Genomic DNA, 19195 nt, shown 5'->3' with positions numbered 1-19195 from the left:
GCCAAAAGGACAAAAACTAGTCATGCACTTCACAAATCAGTTTTTATGAAAAAGTAAGAAGAAGCCACATGAACATCTGATTGCAGTTTATCACAAGCAATGTAGGGGAGCACAGCGAACATGTATGAGACATGGCTCAAAATGTGTGAAACACTGATTATATAATCCCCAATGTGAAACACCATGGTGGTAGTATCATGGTGTGGGGGAAGACACTATCCATAAAATTTGACTTAGATTGAGCTGTTTGAATAGAAGAATGGGCAAAGAAAATTTGCAAACATATTCTGACATTGTAACATGGCAAACTGTGGGAAGGGGGTATGAATACTTTTCTAATCACTGTCTGGTATGTTTTTTTTCTAAGATCCAATGCTTATGCCTTTGCCTTGACTCAGATGCAGAGCTTTCAGACCTATTCAGGTATAATAATTTCACCCCTTCAGATCTGTGATTGTCTCTTTAGTCTCCATAGTAACAGTCCCATAGCAACACGTACCACGTATGCTCAGTACTCCGTTGCTCTCACCTGTCTGGCATCATCAGCTTTATCACACACAGTCTTTCTCTCCTCTTCACTTCCTTCAGTCTGCATGTGGTTGTTTGTTTCTAAGCGTGCCTTCATGTGAGATGTAAGTAAGCCAGATCTTCTCCACCTGGGACCTTATTTTCAGTCTCCACGGGGGCAAGCTGCATCGCTGACGCTGTGAGTTTAATACATGCACTGATCCTTCACAATATATTATCTATTCTTTTTGTTTGATTGATTCATAATATGCAAATATGAGTATTTTATATTTAAATGTTTTATATTAGCATTTGACTTAATTTTAAGTTGTTACCAGAAACTTTTAACACAGTGCCTGTTGCTATTAGTTAGTTTTCATTACTCTACTGAGTATCTGATTATCTGCATAAATGGACTAAACATACCATAATATCAACTTATTTGCAGCAGATCCTGAGAAATAGAACAGGGTTTTTGGCTCTTGAGGCTTAATTAGGTCTCCAAAGCAGAAACTCTTAAGGTGTTTAGCAGAGACCAAGAGCAGCATGGGTTCCAGTTCTTCATCCTTCCCTCCCAAAAAGATTTACCTGGATGTTGATGGGAAGGTGCAGAAGGTGAGACTAATTCCAAATTTTTAAAGTTAAAGTTTGTTGTAATGAACTTGATAAGTTATATATAATCTATATATTAAATGTACCAAAACGTTAACATGTATAATTTGTTATACATTTGTTTGGGAGGTTATAAATTGTAGCTGTCACTATGAGGACCCAATTATTTTATTACTGAAAAGATTGTATCCTTGATACTTAGTCTCAAATCATTTACAGTTCACAAGCTCATATATGGATTTAATATTTAGTTTATTTAGCACAATAAAATGTGCTAATACAGAATAACAGTTAAAGGCAAAATGCTCTAACCTCAAATGTAATAAGAATAAGAATAATAAATATACAGTTTACACGAATTAAACTGTACCAATTAATTATAAACAACACAAAAATAAAGATTTTAAAATTGTATTAATACTATAGGCTTTTTCATGTGTGACTGAAATGTAACTGTATTTGTGACCTGTGTTAATGCATTAGTGTTTTTAGTGCTAGCTAACATAACATTTGACAGAAACAGCAATAAAAATGTAACACAATTGCTTTCCAACAGGGATCTTAATATATTTCACATTTGCTGTGTTTATTGTTGATCTTTTGTCTTTTACCTATATTTAAATTTTTTTTATAGATTATAAATTACAGCTTTTTTTTTTTTTCAGATCCCATGAATTAATTCTAAAGAATATGAAAGAGCACCACGCTTTATGGAAATAGGGTTTAAAGCTGTAAAATAAACCACAACAAACAATAAACAAAACGCTCCACCCATAAGTCACCAGCTATTCCCAGGGAGGATTCAAGAACCCTAACAAGGATCAAATTAGACAGTGAAGCATGTCAGTTTGCCTTAAAGGTGCTGCCAACAATACACACGTATTTAAAGTGCAACACGTCTCTTCCTGCATCATTTTCTGATGCCTCGCAACTCCAGGAAACATTTATGAAAAAATTGTTATTTAATTGTTAATTACTGTGACATAGATCTGGAAAAAAATTTAAGCATCCTCCACAATGACAAAAGAGTAACAGCTAAGCGATTTAAGAGCTCCTAAAATATGAACAGTTACAAGAAATAGTTTCAAGCTCAGGTTTCATGCTTCCAAACATACTGACATAAGAACAAGCAGAAACATTGCTCATCTAGTGATGTAAAGTGTTTTTAAAATACAAATCTGCCTATGACACATGTCTCTACAGGACCTGCAAGCCCATGATCCGGACAGCAATGTATATTTGTTTGCCTTACAGCTTACTGCTCCCACAAAAACTACAGTTTGTGTTCAAGGTTCTTGCTGTAAATCATTGTTCATTCCTTCAATTACACAGCTGACCTACTCTTGTAAACTAAACTGATTTGTTTGCATGTGACATCTTTAAGAGTTCCAGGAAATCTCACAACCCAGCTGTTGTATTCTTCCAAAATTGTTCCCACAAAGTAATGCTGCCTCTTACTTGGCCTTATTGATTCATGAAACAGTCTAACCCTCATTTCACCTTCTTGTATGTCTTTGATTTCTGAAAAACTCAAAAAATTTGATGACCTTGAGTTTATGAATTTTTGTAATAGAAATGGAATAGAAATGTTCTTTATTATGGATAACTTGTTTTATGCAGATCGGTTGTCATGCACTCTCTGCTAATGTATTTGACATTGAATTGTTACATTTCAGGTGGTGTTTAGTCGGCACTGTAGTCCATGTGACATCAAGGAACTACTGTGTTCCTCATCCAACCTTCCTAGGTTAGTTGTGGTTCACAATGCAAGTTGTTCACAATACAATACATAAGTATATAAATATTCTTTCGGTTCTCTGTTGCTTTTGGTGTAGTAAATGTTGCTTCTTCTTTAGACCGCTTTCTTTTTTTGTGTTTTGTCCCTATGGCAGCATATATTTTTACTTGCAAAGTTTTCTCACCCCTTAAACTTTTTTAATTTTGTCATGTGACAACCATGAACTTCAATGAATTTATTTGGGATTTTATGTGAAAGATCAACACAAAGTAGAACATAATTGGGGCAAAGAAGGGAAAGAATGCAGAGTTTCCTATATTTTTGCAAATAAGAATCTGGGCTAGATTTGCTGAGTTCACAAATTATAATTCAGCTACCTGAGCTGTGGATCTCTGCAGGTCCTCTTGAGCTGCCAAACTTGTCTTGGTAGATTTACACTGCTTTACACTACTAACATTTGACTGAAAAGTGCTCTATGAGATGTTCAAAGCTTGTAAGCTTGTGTTTTTTTGCTGTTTGTTCACTACTTTTTTCCAACAAACCTCTGGCCTTCATAGAACACCTGAGATCAAATTACAAACAGGTGGATTGTACCAGTTACTGCAGTGGATTTTATTAAGGGGTATCAGATTAAAAGGGACTGAATACAAATGCCCACCAATCTATTCAGATTATTCTTTGTACAGAAATACAGCTTGTGGTTTTAATGTAACAAAATGCAAAACATAAAGGGCTTATGAACATTTTTGCAAGCCACTACATAAAGTGCTCATATTTTTCTTCAAATTTCATTTGCTTTCTACAGGAACTCTGCCATCAAGATTGTGAATCCAGAAGGTGCCTTGGTCTCTGTTGATGCCACAATGCCTACCAACTCTCCAAAGTAACCGAGAATAAATGCTGAATTCAGAATCTCAGTGGTGGGCACAATTCGGCCAATCCGCTAACAGCTAATAGACATACTAATCTTTCTTTTAGCTAAAAAGCGCTTCATTAACTTTGGGAACTGTGAGCAGACCGTTTAGCTCCTGTTAAATTGGGCTTGGCTAACTTTAAGTCCGCTAACAGAATTTAGTTAACAAAGAAAACGAGCCAACTACTCCCTTGGCTTTTTTTCCAACTGGGTCAGCAAGTATGGCAGTAACAACAGATGTAGGTGTGTGTGTTCTTATCTGCTGCCGAGAGACGACCATCAGGAGTTTTTAACCTTGGAAGACAGGTCATTTGGTAGATGACATTTTCCTGGTCCTCACTTTTTTCATGCTGTTTTTCGGTTAGGGTTTAGGTTTAGGACGAAGATGTGAACTTAGTTTAGGTTAGGTGGAGGGTAAGGTATATAATGGTAACAGTTAGGTTAGGGGTTCGAGTCAGGGTTAGGCCATAGAAATGAATAGAAAACGAATAAAAGTCAATGCAAAGTCCTTGTAACGATAGAAAGACAAGTGTGTGTTCGTTGATGCAACACAGTGAGGTGTGGTCTCGATAAGATTAGTTCAATAGATTTTTAATAGCTATTTATTTTAAATAGTTTTTTTATTAAAAGTCACCAAAAGTGGTTTTCCCCATTTCTCTGGTGGTTAGAGCAGTGAAAGGCATGTGAATTTCCCGGTGTAACAATCCAAATAGCATCCAGCGGTGCCTAAAACAAAAAGCAAACTGCTGCCTGGCCCAAATCAATGCTCTCCTCTGGGTCAATCACTCCTGAGGTGAAGGCTCCTTTCCTGAAGTCTTCAAACACCAAACTTTCTTTTTCTTTTTCAAATAAGTACTCGTCTGTAACTGCAGCATCAATTCCACACATGGCGTACATCTCTTTCTTCACACCCACGCAGGTTGTCTGTCTTCTTTATATTCCTCTTCTTAGGTTTATTGGTGGTTAGTGGTTGGTAGCTGTTAGCGTTAGCTTCAGTGGCAGCTAGAAATGGCACTTCTGTTGGCAGCATGAGCTGCCAAAAGAGGGTGCCATGGGGTGCCAGACCAGCTGTAAAAGTCTTTAGATTCTGCCATGGCAGTTGCCGCTGTTTTGTGAAAGCCAATGATGATTATTGGCAAACGGGTTGTCATTATTAGCTATAGCCAGTTGGTCAATAATTACTTTCAAATGAAGATGCCATTATTGGTTATTAATTAATTAACAGTGTTAGACCCATAATATATAGTGACTATATTTCAAAAGATAATTAAGATACATACCAAGGTATCCGTTTCTAAGAAAGTATGTTTTGGCCTTGTAAGACCAGAAACAACTAGAAAAACTCCTTAAGACTGAGCCGTAATTGTCTGTTTTAACTTTTAATACTTGCCCCGCAGGTTTACCAGGTTTACGTCATTTGGGCTAATAAATGTGCTTTACTCTATCAGGCTACTTATTTTTTATTTTGCAGTTTTGCACAGCTGACGTTGTTGTATCCAACACTGTCTTGGTGGAAGGCTTTACTGTTTTGTAATTTATATAGATGATGGTATATAATTCTTACCTTTTTAAAGTGTATACTACTTAGGACTCCTACTGAGCAAATGGGCCATTATAATTATATGAGAGCTGTTATTGGATTTATTTCCAGACTTTTAGAATATGTTCAGGTGATTCAGATAGCTGCGGTAAATGAACCCATGACGAAGCATCAGAGCCAGTGTCTAGGGTGCATTTTCATGAGTTCTTAGTACACTCTATTAACTGCAGTTTTTGTAGCCTAGACAAAAATTTTATACAAATAGTCAGTCAGTCAGTCATTTTCTATACCGCCTCATCCATAGTGGGTCACGGGGAGCTGGTGCCTATCTCCAGCAGTCTATTGGCTGGAGGCGGGGTACACCCTGGACAGGTCGCCAGTCCATCGCAGGGCAACACACAAACAACCATGCACACACTCATACACCTAAGGGAAATTTAGAGAGACTAATCAACCTAACAGGCATGTCTTTGGACTGTGGGAGGAAGCCGGAGTACCCGGAGAGAACCCACGCGTAATACAAAACAATCATACTATAATATTTGCGACTTGTATTATAACTTAGCAAGCTTAGCCTTCTGTTCAGTAATCATTCCATGAAACTTAAGGTAATGTCACAAAAGTATGACTCAATATTTTCTTCTTAAATAAATGCAGTGAATTTGAATGTAGATTTAAGACTGTTTATTAAAGAACCAATAACTGCATCATCGTCTTAAAGTAACAATTGAGTAACAGGCTAGAGCTTCGAACAACGCATGGAGAATAACAACCCATTTTCGGATGATCAACGTCCACAAACAGTGGCAGCAGTCTTGTCTCTCTGGCGTCTTCTGGCACCCTCCTGTGGCACCCTCATGGCCAGAGGCTTTCATAGACTGCCATTATGTTTTTAAGTCATTTTTATTTTCTGTGAGTAACAATTCACAGTAACCACTCATGCTCTATAATAAACCGACTGTTTGTGGAATGGCTCTTTGTCATCCTCTAAGCACGTTATATATACACATAATGCTATTTAGGACATGGTTTCCATCTCAAGTATTGTTTGTACACTGTTTATTAAATAATAACCAATTATGACATCATTATTTGAAAGTAATTACTGACTAACAGGCTTTAGCTAGGCATTGGCTCCCACTCAAACTTAAAGACTTTTACAGCTGGTCTGGCACCCTCAGCTCATACTGCCACCAGAAGACCCATTTCTAGTTGCCACTGCCACTTATGAGCTCGGCCCTGCTGAAATGTTATTGGTTTAGCGTCAGCAAAGCTAATATTTTAGTTAGTGGAATATAGGTTCGTGAAGCTAACCTTTTGGTCAGCTGTGCCCACCACTGCCAACTCTACTTAAATGTTTTTACATCATTTTTTCTTAAGTTAAGTTACATTCTCAAATGGTTTCATCATCTCTTCAAGAGCTCTGACATGATGTTCTACGTGACAGTTCATACAAAAAAGGAGAGACAAATGTGACTAAAATCTACACATTTGATTTCTTAACAGTTTTCTATACAAAGTTATCCCACTGTCAACTGGTCAGTCAGAAGGTAAACTATTTGAATTAAAATGATATGGCAAAGTAATCGGTGTTTAATGACTCATCAGATTTCTCTTTATGCCAGCAGAGAGGGAGGACATGTTTCAGAGTGTGTTGTCTCAGGTGGCTGAGCAGTTCACCAGGTAACACCTTCACCTCTTGTTATGTCTGAAGCCTGCCCATCCCCATCTTTACACATACCTCTGTAATGTTCTTGAAAACTAAGTATTTTCAGGACACATCACTACCCTTAGAGGTAAACTGAGTCACCTAAAAACAAAGCTGATTTATCATTTGTTCTTAATTGTCTGTCACAGAGCTTTTCACATCAATGAGCTGAAGACTGAGGTCACCAACAGGCTGGTAGCATTGGAGAAGAGAGTGGAAAGTGAGTGTTGACCAACAAAGCAAAGAAAGCATCTGGAAAGTTCTGACAGGAAACTTTAATAATTGTCTTATTTTAGTGGAGGGCTTGAAAGTAGTCGAAATTGAAAAGTGTAAAAATGATCTGAGGAAACTTCGAGATGAGGTGACTTCAAGAGGTGGAAGCAGGTGAGGTTTCAAACATAACATTACAAATAATAAATATGATAAGAACTCAATAGAAAATGTATTTATTGTGTCTAACCTTAGGGTAAACTGTTCATGCAAATACAACTTCTCAGATGACGGGAAGAAGGTCACGCCTAGACGAGATGTCCCCACTTACCCAAAGGTATTTCCTCTGCAATACATCCTGTGCAGGCTGCAAGAGCTATGCAGGTTTTCTAATCGCTTGTGTTCATTTTCCACATTCAGTACACACTTTCTCAGGAGACCATTGAGGCACTGAAGAAGCCAACGTTTGATGTTTGGCACTGGGAACACAATGAGGTCTGTTGATCTCCATCATTATAATTTTGTGTTACAACCAATAAAAAAGGCTGATGGCAGTTTTTACTCTCTCTCTCTCTGTTTGTTTGGTGACAGATGTTAAGTTGTCTGGAGTTCATGTACCATGACCTAGGACTGGTAAAGGAATTCAACATGAATCCCATCATACTCAAACGATGGCTGGTAAATATAGCCAAATGTGTCAGTGGTTAATCTGTGGTTTTCAGTTAGAAAATTAGTTAGTTGATTTAATGTTCTGTAATATGAAAACTGAATGTGTGTTTCTTTGTCCCGTAGCTCGCAATACAGGAAAACTATCGCAACAATCCCTTCCACAACTTTCGTCACTCCTTCTGTGTTAGTCAGATGATGTATGGCATGATTCAACTATGCAACCTGCAGGTATTTTCCAAGTCTGGGCTCATTCTGGGCCTTACTCATGCATCTTAAACTTTAGCACAAATGTTCAAAGTTACAACCGCAAACTCCCCTATATTTTATTAGGATTTTATGTGATAGATCAACTCAAAGTTCTGCATAAAATGATGGGAAAATGAAACATTGTTTCCACATTTTTAGAAATAAAAATCAGAAAAGGATGGGGTGTGTATGTATTCAGTTGTTTTCATTCTGATACCCCCTAAATAAAATCAGGTGGAGCCTATGGTCCTCAAAACCTAAGTAGGAACTAGACACTACCAGTGTCTAATTTAATTTTAGAATAATTACAGCTGTTCTGTATGGACTGCAGGGTCGCAGTCCTGAGTGGTTGCAGTCAGGAGCTGCCCCAAGGTGTGGCCCAGCTGGGTGGCATAGCCAGCCTTGTGGGCTCACCGCATTTTGAGGCCACACTTAGGCTTCATGGCAATCTTTTCAGGTAGTGATAAGGGCAGGCCACCTGGTGCTGTGTGCTACTGTCCCTTTAACTGAATAAAGTCAATTATGCATCGGTGAGAATATTCCATTACTCCTATCTTGTAGAGCAAATCGGCCATTAAAACAAAAAGGGAACCAAGCCTACTATACAGTTTGCTTAATTTCAAGAAAAGACACCTGGAGAAAAAAAAAAACTGAGAAGCAAACCACAGGCCCATGGTAACTCTGTAGGAGCTGCAGAGATTCACAGCTCAGGTGGGGGAATCTGTTGACAGTACCAATTAATTATACACTAAAAAAGTGAATGATATGGGCGGGGTTCAGTTGTTTTTCTAAAAAAAATGGACAAAACGTTTTGCTTCTAGATGTACAAAGCTGGTAAAGAGACCCCAAAATACTTGCAACTGGAACTGCAGTAATAGGTGGTTTTACAAAGTAATCAGACGGCTGAATACAAATGCATGCCACACTTCTTAGAGTTTTATTTATAAAAACTTCCAGATCACAATTATGCTCTTCCTTGTGTTATCCCATCAGAAAAACAGCACAACACATGCAATATTGAAGTTTGTGGTTCTAACTTGACAAAAGGTGTAAAGGTTAAAGGGGTATGAAGCCCAGTATACATCACGATCTTTTTTACTAAAACTTCAGAAGTATTCAGAAGTCAGAATATTTATTTATAATATTTCCAGTACATTTATAGTCAAAGGGTGTTTTTCATTTTGCATTATCCTGCAGGGCAAGATGACACTCACAGATTTGGGAATTTTAATGACAGCTGCAGTGTGTCATGACCTGGACCACCCCGGCTACAACAACACGTAAGACTCACTCCTCTGTCTGTAGTACTGTTGACAGATGTAGCACTGCAGATGGCCACTGACCCCCACTATGTTTGGATATACTCTGCAAAACACTGTTGTTGATGAGCTGTGAAACTAGTTCAGCCTGGAGAGATTTCAGGTATGAAAACATGCTGAGATAATCACATTGATATGTTATGGTCTGAGTTCCACGCAGGTGAGAACGTTATCAGAGAAAGTTCATAAGAATTTACTATCCAACCATCTCAAATCCATTTACCTATGTCATCCATCTATCAGGTACCAAATCAACGCTCGCACGGAGCTGGCGGTGCGCTACAACGACATCTCCCCGCTGGAGAACCATCATTGTGCTGTGGCCTTTCAGATCCTTTCGCTTCCTGAGTGCAACATCTTCGCAAATATTGATCCTGAGGCATTCAAGAAGGTCCGACAGGTACAAAATCTCATTGAGCTTGTCTTTAACCTTTTACAATACATATCTATATATCATTCTAAAGAACATCATTGTGTTTATTGTTGAATCAGCAATTATTTTTCCTCTGATTGACATCCAGTCATGTATCCATTTCATGATTAGTTTTAAAAATAAAACCTTGCACAGACTTGTCATTTTGAGGCATGTCAGTGGGTTTTCTGACAGGACATGTTTCAAACATTCACGCATTTAGCAACAACAAACGTTAGTCTAAACAATCCATGAGTTTACATGTTGCATGTCTGCTTTTAATCCACTGATCACTTTAAAACTCTTTACTTGTCTATTTACACTAAACATATGTCTACTCATGTGATCCCTTAACACAATAAAGTATCTCCTTCTGAGATGTCTTTGTCACTCAAACCTGGAGGAATTTCTGGTCTATCAGTTGTTGAACATAATACAGTTGTGGCCAAACGTTCGGAGAGTGACTGATATTTTAAAAGTAAATAATAAACATTAGGTTTGTGAAAACCATTATATTAAAATCTAGAGAGTTTCACGTGCATTGCCTCTAAATCTAAATGCTCCACGTTCCGTGCTGCTTCTGAGGGCCAGAGCCTGCGCCACGCTGCCTCAGAGCACAAGTGCCCGCTCCTTGCTTCAAGCTGCTGTTGACACCTCGTGCTACAGTTTCCAAGGTCTCCGGCGTGGTTGTCCAGCTGGACCAGCCTCATGATCCTGTCCCTGAGTTCTCTGACGAGGCTGTTCGGGTGGACCGGCCATGTGTTCCTCTCCCAAAGCTACAAAGTTCCTCTTCCTAAGCTCCTCCGTGGGTCCCCACGTCCGTGGGTCCCCAACTCGAGGGCTTCTCAATGGGTTCCGGTCTCCAGAGCTCCTCTTTGGGTTCTCCGAGGCCCTGGCCAACTTCCTGGCAAAGTTCTCCGTGGGTTCTCGATTCACCGCCACTGCCAGCCTCCAAAGTTCCAGCATCGCAGCTGGCCTCCAAGGTTTCTGCATCACCACTGGCCTTTCTGCATCAATGCTCTGCTCCATAACTCTGTGCCTTAGCAGGACTATCTTTGGGTCTCCCGCCTGAACTCTGGGTTTTTGTTTATTTTTCTTGCCCTCCCTCCACCTGGTTTGGGTTGTTTTTTGTTTTCTATTTCATGGACTCATTGAGGCGTCTGGTTTCCACCCTTGGGTGGGGGTAATGTAATGATCAGTACCTGTTTGTGTTTCTGTTAATTACACTCACCTGATTTCCATTTCATATTGTTTGTATTTAAGTTCCTGTTTTCAGTTCCCTTGTTGCTAGAGTCTTCTGTTGGTCTGTCTGTTTCTCTGCCCATGCTCCGTGTCCTTTTGTTCCGTGAGTTTGTGACTTCATTGATTATTAAAATCATTAGTATACTACATTATTGCTCCAGTCTGCACCTTGGTCCATCTCCAACTATTCAACTTAAGACAGCACTGTCCTCATTAACACTTTCCGCTATGGGATAAGATAACTGAAACAGTTATCTGGCCTGCAGGCCAATTTGTTACTAGGCTAAAACACTAAAAAAGGTTGTTATGATTAAGTTAGTTTTTATTAACATGTATTATCTCTGCAATTCATTGCATTACATCAGATCAATCTTCATTACAACTAAGACAGAGCAAGTTGCCACCAAAAAAAAAAACTAGGGATTTCTGCCAGTCAGAAAAGAAAAAAACTATTACTGTACAGTGCCCCGCAAAGGTATTCACACACCTTGAACAGAATGTTTAAAGCATAGGATATTGTTTTATTCTTTATGACACAGTTGTTCTGTAATATTTTCCAACAAATCTCTGAGGCATTCACAGAACAACCAGATTTACACTGAGATTAAATTACACACAAGTTGATCCTGTTAACAAACAAGTGACTTCTAAAGACAATTGGTTGCCATGGATTATTTTGGGGTATCAAAGTAAAAGGGGTTGTATATAAATGCCAATTTTCAAAAGCCTTGTATGGCTTTTCTTCCACTTCACACTTAAGCACTACTTCGGGTTAGCCAAGCATTGAAATACATTGAAGTCTGTGGTTGTAAATTGACAAAATGTGAAAAAGCTTAAGAGTTATGAATCCTTCTGAAGGCCAGAGTTAGTTGATTTTATGACTTGCATACAGATGCTAAATAGATTTGGTCTTTCCTCTCATGTTTTCAGGCGATTATCACCCTTATTCTGGCCACCGACATGGCCCGGCACGGTGAGATTCTTGATGGCTTCAAGCAGAAAGTGGACCACTTTGATTTTACCAATGAGGAGCATGTTTTGTGTGTATGTAAACATTTTCACTTACAAAATCACCATCTGTTTATTTTACTGCACAGTTACTCTAATGGAGTAATGGAGTAACACTTTTTGCAATACGCCAAAGTCATATAGATTTTATAACTGATAAATTAGAAATAAACGCTAGAAATATGAGTATAACAGATCATTGTTACAGTAATAAACTTATTTGTCCTCAGTTCTTGGGCATATTGCATTTGAGTTTGAACAGGTTTATCTTTGTTATTTTAGCTGAAGAGGGTGTTGATCAAGTGTTGCGATATTTCCAATGAGGTGAGACCAACTGAGGTTGCTGAGCCGTGGGTGGACTGTTTACTGGAAGAGTACTTCATGCAGGTGACTCAAGCTTCACAAGAATTTCCTTTGACCAGAAGGGCCTAATCTTTAAGAAAATGGTTTGTAAACCAGAGAGAATAATGTTGCAATGACCTCTTTGGTTTTAAGAGTGACAGGGAGAAGTCAGAGGGTCTTCCAGTAGCTCCCTTCATGGATAGAGACAAAGTTACCAAACCCACAGCTCAGATTGGATTCATCAAGTTTGTCCTCATTCCCATGTTTGAGACAGTCATGAAGGTACTGGACAATGTTTTTACAGATAGCTATTACAGCACTCTCTTATCCAACAATAGTTGTTTACTCTGTTTGTGTATTTTGACCAGCTTTTCCCTCAGATTGAAGAAATCATGGTTCAGCCTTTGAGAGACTCTAGGGATCATTATGAGGAGCTGAAGCAGCTTGAAGACTCAATGACAGAGGTATAAATCTATCTATCTATCATCTATCTATCTATCTATCTATCTATCTATCTACCTATCTATCTATCTATCTATCTATCTATCTATCTATCTATCTATCTATCTATCTATCTATCTATCTATCTATCTATCTATCTATCTATCTATCTATCTATCTATCTATCTATCTATCTATCTATCTATCTATCTATCTATCTATCTATCTATCTATCTATCTATCTATCTATCTATCTATCTATCTATCTATCTATCTATCTATCTATCTATCTATCTATCTATCTATCTATCTATCTATCTATCTATCTATCTATCTATCTATCTATCTATCTATCTATCTATCTATCTATCTATCTATACTTATTAGTAATGTGTCTTGTAAAAGACACATTAATTATGAGACAATTGAAACCATGTCAATATCATAATATCTTTTTTGTCACTGTCCAATAAAAGCAAATGCAAGAGCAATAAATAATTTATGTAAAATAGAAGCAGTTTGTTTAAAAGACAAAATAAAAACACAAGTACATACATTCATACTGATAGCGCATTCCCATTATTGCATCTCCTTTATATGTTGTAGTAAAAGGATTTAAAATAAATGTTACACTAATAGGTACACCTTACATCTGTTAAGGACAAGTCAAATACAAAACCTTGCCCGGATGTTTTTCCAGAAAAAGGACGTCCTAAAATGCCTTTAAACTGTTTATGCAGGCTTAGGCTAATTTTGGCTAATACGGCTAAATTTGGTCTAAAAGTCAAATCTTGTAGACACTTTGTTGAAGTCATTGATGATTAAACATCTAATTTAGATTTTATCTGGACTAGCTAAATGAAATATATATTTCATATTGGGGATTTGCACCAAATATCTTTGCTTTATACATCCCGTATTGTGTCAACTTTGGCTACTTAAGGAAAATATTCTGTGTGAGACGCTTTGTACGTTGTCAGTTTTGATCAACACCAAATTATTGACATTTTTCCAAAGCGCCAGAAAGTCATGATTGCTCTTACCATGAAATGCATTTTCCCAGATTTGACCCAATCCAGCAACATTCACACATTCTTGGAGATCCAGGAAACATTAATGGCTCCTTACTCACTGGAATATCATAAAATAGCAACTCATAAACGTCCAACTCTCCCAGCCTCCAGCCAGGCAAGACTTTAAGCTGTTACACACCCCAGCCAAAACACAAATAATTTTTTACACTTATTCTCTGGAAGAAAGCAAACAAGTAACAATTGCTTGCATTAAAGTTCCAGTGTGAAACATTTTGAGACATCTAATTACAGAAACACATGATATTGTAAACAGTGTTACATAATTTGAAACAAATGAAAACATAAAGAATAATTGTGTTTTTGTTGCTTGAGTGCAGCCCAGTTATAGTCTTGTTACTGCAGTAACATAATAAAAAAGGATCAAAACTTGTTGCTGTTTGCATTTAATACGATTTCTCTCACACTTGTGGACCCCTACAATCAATAAACTAGTCTACAGGTCCTTCTCAAAAAATTAGCATATTGTGATAAAGTTCATTATTTTCTATAATGTAATGATGAAAATTTAACATTCATATATTTTAGATTCATTGCACACTAACTGAAATATTTCAGGTCTTTTATTGTCTTAATACGGATGATTTTGGCATACAGCTCATGAAAACCCAAAGTTCCTATCTCACAAAATTAGCATATCATTAAAAGGGTCTCTAAACGAGCTATGAACCTAATCATCTGAATCAACGAGTTAACTCTAAACACCTGCAAAAGATTCCTGAGGCCTTTAAAACTCCCAGCCTGGTTCATCACTCCAAACCCCAATCATGGGTAAGACTGCCGACCTGACTGCTGTCCAGAAGGCCACTATTGACACCCTCAAGCAAGAGGGTAAGACACAGAAAGACATTTCAGAACGAATAGGCTGTTCCCAGAGTGCTGTATCAAGGCACCTCAGTGGGAAGTCTGTGGGAAGGAAAAAGTGTGGCAGAAAACGCTGCACAACGAGAAGAGGTGACCGGACCCTGAGGAAGATTGTGGAGAAGGGCCAATTCCAGACCTTGAGGGACCTGCGGAAGCAGTGGACTGAGTCTGGAGTAGAAACATCCAGAGCCACCGTGCACAGGCGTGTGCAGGAAATGGGCTGCAGGTGCCGCATTCCCCAGTCCTGGGCTACAGAGAAGCAGCACTGGACTGTTGCTCAGTGGTCCAAAGTACTTTTTTCGGATGAAAGCAAATTCTGCATGTCATTCGGAAATCAAGGTGCCAGAGTCTGGAGGAAGACTGGGGAGAAGGAAATGCCAAAATGCCAGAAGTCCAGTGTCAAGTACCCACAGTCAGTGATGGTCTGGGGTGCCGTGTCAGCTGCTGGTGTTGGTCCACTGTGTTTTATCAAGGGCAGGGTCAATGCAGCTAGCTATCAGGAGATTTTGGAGCACTTCATGCTTCCATCTGCTGAAAAGCTTTATGGAGATGAAGATTTCATTTTTCAGCACGACCTGGCACCTGCTCACAGTGCCAAAACCACTGGTAAATGGTTTACTGACCATGGTATCACTGTGCTCAATTGGCCTGCCAACTCTCCTGACCTGAACCCCATAGAGAATCTGTGGGATATTGTGAAGAGAACGTTGAGAGACTCAAGACCCAACACTCTGGATGAGCTAAAGGCTGCTATCGAAGCATCCTGGGCCTCCATAAACCTCAGCAGTGCCACAGGCTGATTGACTCCATGCCACGCCGCATTGAAGCAGTCATTTCTGCAAAAGGATTCCCGACCAAGTATTGAGTGCATAACTGTACATGATTATTTGAAGGTTGACGTTTTTTGCTTTAAAAACACGTTTCTTTTATTGGTCGGATGAAATATGCTAATTTTGTGAGATAGGAATTTTGGGTTTTCATGAGCTGTATGCCAAAATCATCCATATTAAGACAATAAAAGACCTGAAATATTTCAGTTAGTGTGCAATGAATCTAAAATATATGAATGTTAAATTTTCATCATTACATTATGGAAAATAATGAACTTTATCACAATATGCAAATTTTTTGAGAAGGACCTGTATATGTTCCTCTGCCAAAGTTATCAAACACACACAGAACACTGAGGACACTTGTCATGATTAAGGTAACATAAGACTTCATATTAATTTATATGATTTCGTAAATCATGTTTATAGTCATGCATGATTGCAAAGTTGATCGTCATGAAACATGTCATCAATTCAGAATCTGCACAACAGAAGTCAAAACAAGCAGGTGTTGACAGATTAGATCAGTGCATGGAGATTTGATTGGGAAATCCTAATGTAGAGGGGTTGTTTTCCTGAACTCTGTACCAGGATGAGATTACATTAAGATGCACACAAACACAGACTCAAACACACACTCTCAACACTTGCTAATGTAAAGATATCTTTTGTTCAATGAGGCACAGAAGAAAAAAAACTGAAAATATGTCATTGGGCTGGGAGAAGAAGTAAGGTCTGCAGTGAGTGAGTGTGTAAGTAAAAGCAACTGAATCCTTGGTTCTGTTTGTGTGTTTTAGTGTGAGTGTTATGAGGGCTGTGTCAGAAACCCTCCTCTGAAATCATATATAATCAGGAATGTGCAGCACTTTCACCATGTTGGATTTGACATTTCAGTTCTGAGAGATCAATTATCTCACATTATGCCATATAATTGAGTTTCCTGGCAAATCTAAAGCTTTCAGTTTGAATGCCTACAAACAACATTTTTAGGTGTTTACAAGAGAGAAACAAAACATGTCTGAAGGCAAATGTGATACAAAAAGTTCCAATTTTATTTTGTCATTGGTGAAAACAAACTGGTGAAAATGTTGCAAGCTAATCTTTCTCCTAACCTAAAACTCTTAAGGTTGTTGGAAATTCACAACTGCCTAAATCACAACATTTATTGTTTTTTTGTACTTTCAGATTTTGTTTTTAAAACTATTTGAAAAGAATGTATAATTCTTGCAAAAAATAAGAGGAAAGGTGGATGTTTGCAAGACACTGTTCAGGCTTTTTAAGTGTTGCATAAATTGTGCATTATACAAACTGAACAATCAATGACTGCTTGTTTAAAGCTCAGTTTTACTTTTATTCTTGAGGCCAAAGAGTTTGTGATTGCTTAAATTTAGCTGTTTTTTTATTTCAGGAGTCTTCTGTCATAAACCGATTGAGGAAAGACTTGAAAAGTGAATGAAGCCCCAGTGAAGACATCCAGTGCTGCATTCTGAAGATGACAGCTGAAGCAGGGGACCAAGATAAAAGCGAGATAGCTCTACAACACGCTGAACTAAAATTAGGCAATCTGGGACTTTGACTTTTACAGTGGATGATGATAGGTGGCGCTGACCTTCCATGCATATTTATGGTGTGAAAGCACTGCTCTCTTTATCTTTGCATTTTTTTGTGAAAGAGTTGGAAGGATGGCTTTCTCAGAACAGAAAGTAATTTGTTTTAATCTGTTAAATAAAATAGACCAAAGTGGCTCATTTTAAATTAAACCTGTAAAGTGTTGGTTGGTATTGTGAAATCAGTGTTTTTTCCAAGAATTATGCTGCTTCTTACTTTCAGCTTCTCTTCGTTACTTTTTATTATAAGTTGTTTTTAGCATTCACTTTTTAGTGAAATAAAGTGCATACAGTGCACCAAAAACCTTGTGTGCTTTGTTTTGATATAATGCAGAGCCGAGTCGGCCAGAGATACAGTTTAGGCAAATGTCACAACTGCTTAGGCAGTCTTGGGCCGGCCCTGCTGCAACCCAGAACAAATTGCTCTAATATTTAATTTAATTCCACTCAATTCATTTTTTATACCACACCAGTTCATAACAAAAAATAATCTTAAGGCACTTTTCACTTACATGCAGAACAATTCAATACAAATGCATTTGGTTTAATCCGGTTCATTTCATTACATTACAATAGAGTTATATGCAAAATTATCCATTTGCAGTTTTTACTCTGATTCATCTTAAGAAAGTACAGGGTGTATGTGGAGCAAAGCAGCTGCCTTATAACTGGAAAAAATCTCCTGTAGAACCAGGCTCATTATGAGCAGCTATCTGTCTCATCCAGCCTTTAGTTAAATGGACAGGAAATTACAGACAAAAAGAAAAGCAAGGGACGAGAAGCGGCAATTAAATCCAAATAATAACTCAACGGAGAGCAGACAGACTAAATAAAGCTGAAAAAAGCAAAGTTGTCCTAAATAGCCCAAGGCACCTAAGCCTTGTCAAAAAAAGTTTAAGTCTAATCCCAAAAATAGACAGGATGTCTGCCTCACAGATAAAAACTGGGAACTGGCTTCACAGGAGAGGAGCCTGAGTTCAAGCTCAGCCTTCCATTTTAGCAAGTATAGGAACCACAAGTAAACTGGCAGTCAAGGAGTAAAGTGATGTGCAGGAAATAATCAGAACTATGAAGTCTTTAAGATAAGATTGAACTTGATTATTGAGACTTTACATGTAAGAAGAAGAATTTTGGCTTTCATATTTGACACAGATCCAATAACCATAAAATGGTGGAAATATTGTCTCTACCTTTGATTCTCATCAGAACTTGCTGCAGCATTTTGGATCATTTGAAGGGGTTTGAAGTAGTTTTTAAACATCACGATTATAAAGAATAAAATAGCCCAGCTTGGAGAGGACAAATGGATTGTCTTGTTTTCCTGCATCACTTTCTGCACCTACTTTCGACAAATCAAGCTGGAAGAGCGAGGTACTAGACACATGTTCTGAATGTAGTTACATATGTAGATCAGTATGACAGCTTGTCTTATTTTACTCTGCGATGTTCATAAGTTGAGAACGTTCACCCAGATGTCAACATAATTAAAGCATCATGAGTACTAGGAATAATGTGGATGGTGTGTTTTCATTTCTGTGAAAGCTGTCTCATTACCTGATGGGTTTCATTAAACTGTTCCAAACTAAATTCCTGAATACACCTTTTCCCAAAGACATCCCTACTTTTTCAAGTCACTACAGACCAAAGGTGCACTTCTTGGAACCCGCTCCACCATCCACGCCTCTCCTTCCTGCAACAGTCTCCCTGCAAGCCACGTGAACGATGCTGGTTTTCCTCCAGGTACTTCACGCTGTTTTTATGGCTGCCTTTTTATGCAACATGTTGTAAATTACTCTGCTATTACTTCACCTGCAGGCTATATCTGACATCTAATTAATGCCACATGTGTAGTTCTGATGAAATCATAACAGTACACACCAGCAAATAGGATGAATC

At 38.2% G+C, this 19195-nt stretch overlaps 1 protein-coding gene across 2 annotated transcripts; it reads left to right on the top strand.

Moving 5' to 3' along the window:
* Positions 1-379: 379 nt before the first annotated feature.
* pde9ac (phosphodiesterase 9ac) lies at positions 380-18970 on the top strand. 2 transcript variants are annotated; one of them, XM_047392114.1, is made up of 19 exons: positions 380-706; positions 959-1122; positions 2796-2866; positions 3663-3740; positions 6817-6860; positions 6939-6993; positions 7168-7238; positions 7315-7402; positions 7484-7565; positions 7649-7723; positions 7820-7906; positions 8021-8125; positions 9341-9423; positions 9706-9862; positions 12047-12160; positions 12407-12511; positions 12620-12748; positions 12835-12930; positions 17101-18970. In XM_047392114.1, the coding sequence occupies exons 2-19, from the start codon at positions 1054-1056 to the stop codon at positions 17146-17148; spliced, it is 1557 nt and encodes a 518-aa protein (XP_047248070.1). In that variant the 5' UTR covers positions 380-706; positions 959-1053; the 3' UTR covers positions 17149-18970. The 2 variants fall into 2 exon arrangements, with proteins under 2 accessions (XP_047248070.1, XP_047248069.1); XM_047392113.1 differs by having other exon boundaries at positions 956-1122.
* The last annotated feature ends 225 nt before the right edge of the window (positions 18971-19195 follow it).

This window comes from Girardinichthys multiradiatus, chromosome 18 (genome assembly GCF_021462225.1).
Source record: "Girardinichthys multiradiatus isolate DD_20200921_A chromosome 18, DD_fGirMul_XY1, whole genome shotgun sequence".
NCBI classification, from domain to species: domain Eukaryota; kingdom Metazoa; phylum Chordata; class Actinopteri; order Cyprinodontiformes; family Goodeidae; genus Girardinichthys; species Girardinichthys multiradiatus.
This window is presented reverse-complemented; position numbering and strand designations above follow the sequence as displayed.

Bases quoted from the DNA above. Each gene is read 5' to 3' on its own strand.
- pde9ac (XM_047392114.1), top strand. From the start codon at position 1,054: ATGGGTTCCAGTTCTTCATCCTTCCCTCCCAAAAAGATTTACCTGGAT. The intron at 7,403-7,483 runs GTGAGGTTTCAA...GTCTAACCTTAG, and splicing joins ACTTCAAGAGGTGGAAGCAG to GGTAAACTGTTCATGCAAAT. The intron at 9,863-12,046 runs GTACAAAATCTC...TCATGTTTTCAG, and splicing joins CATTCAAGAAGGTCCGACAG to GCGATTATCACCCTTATTCT.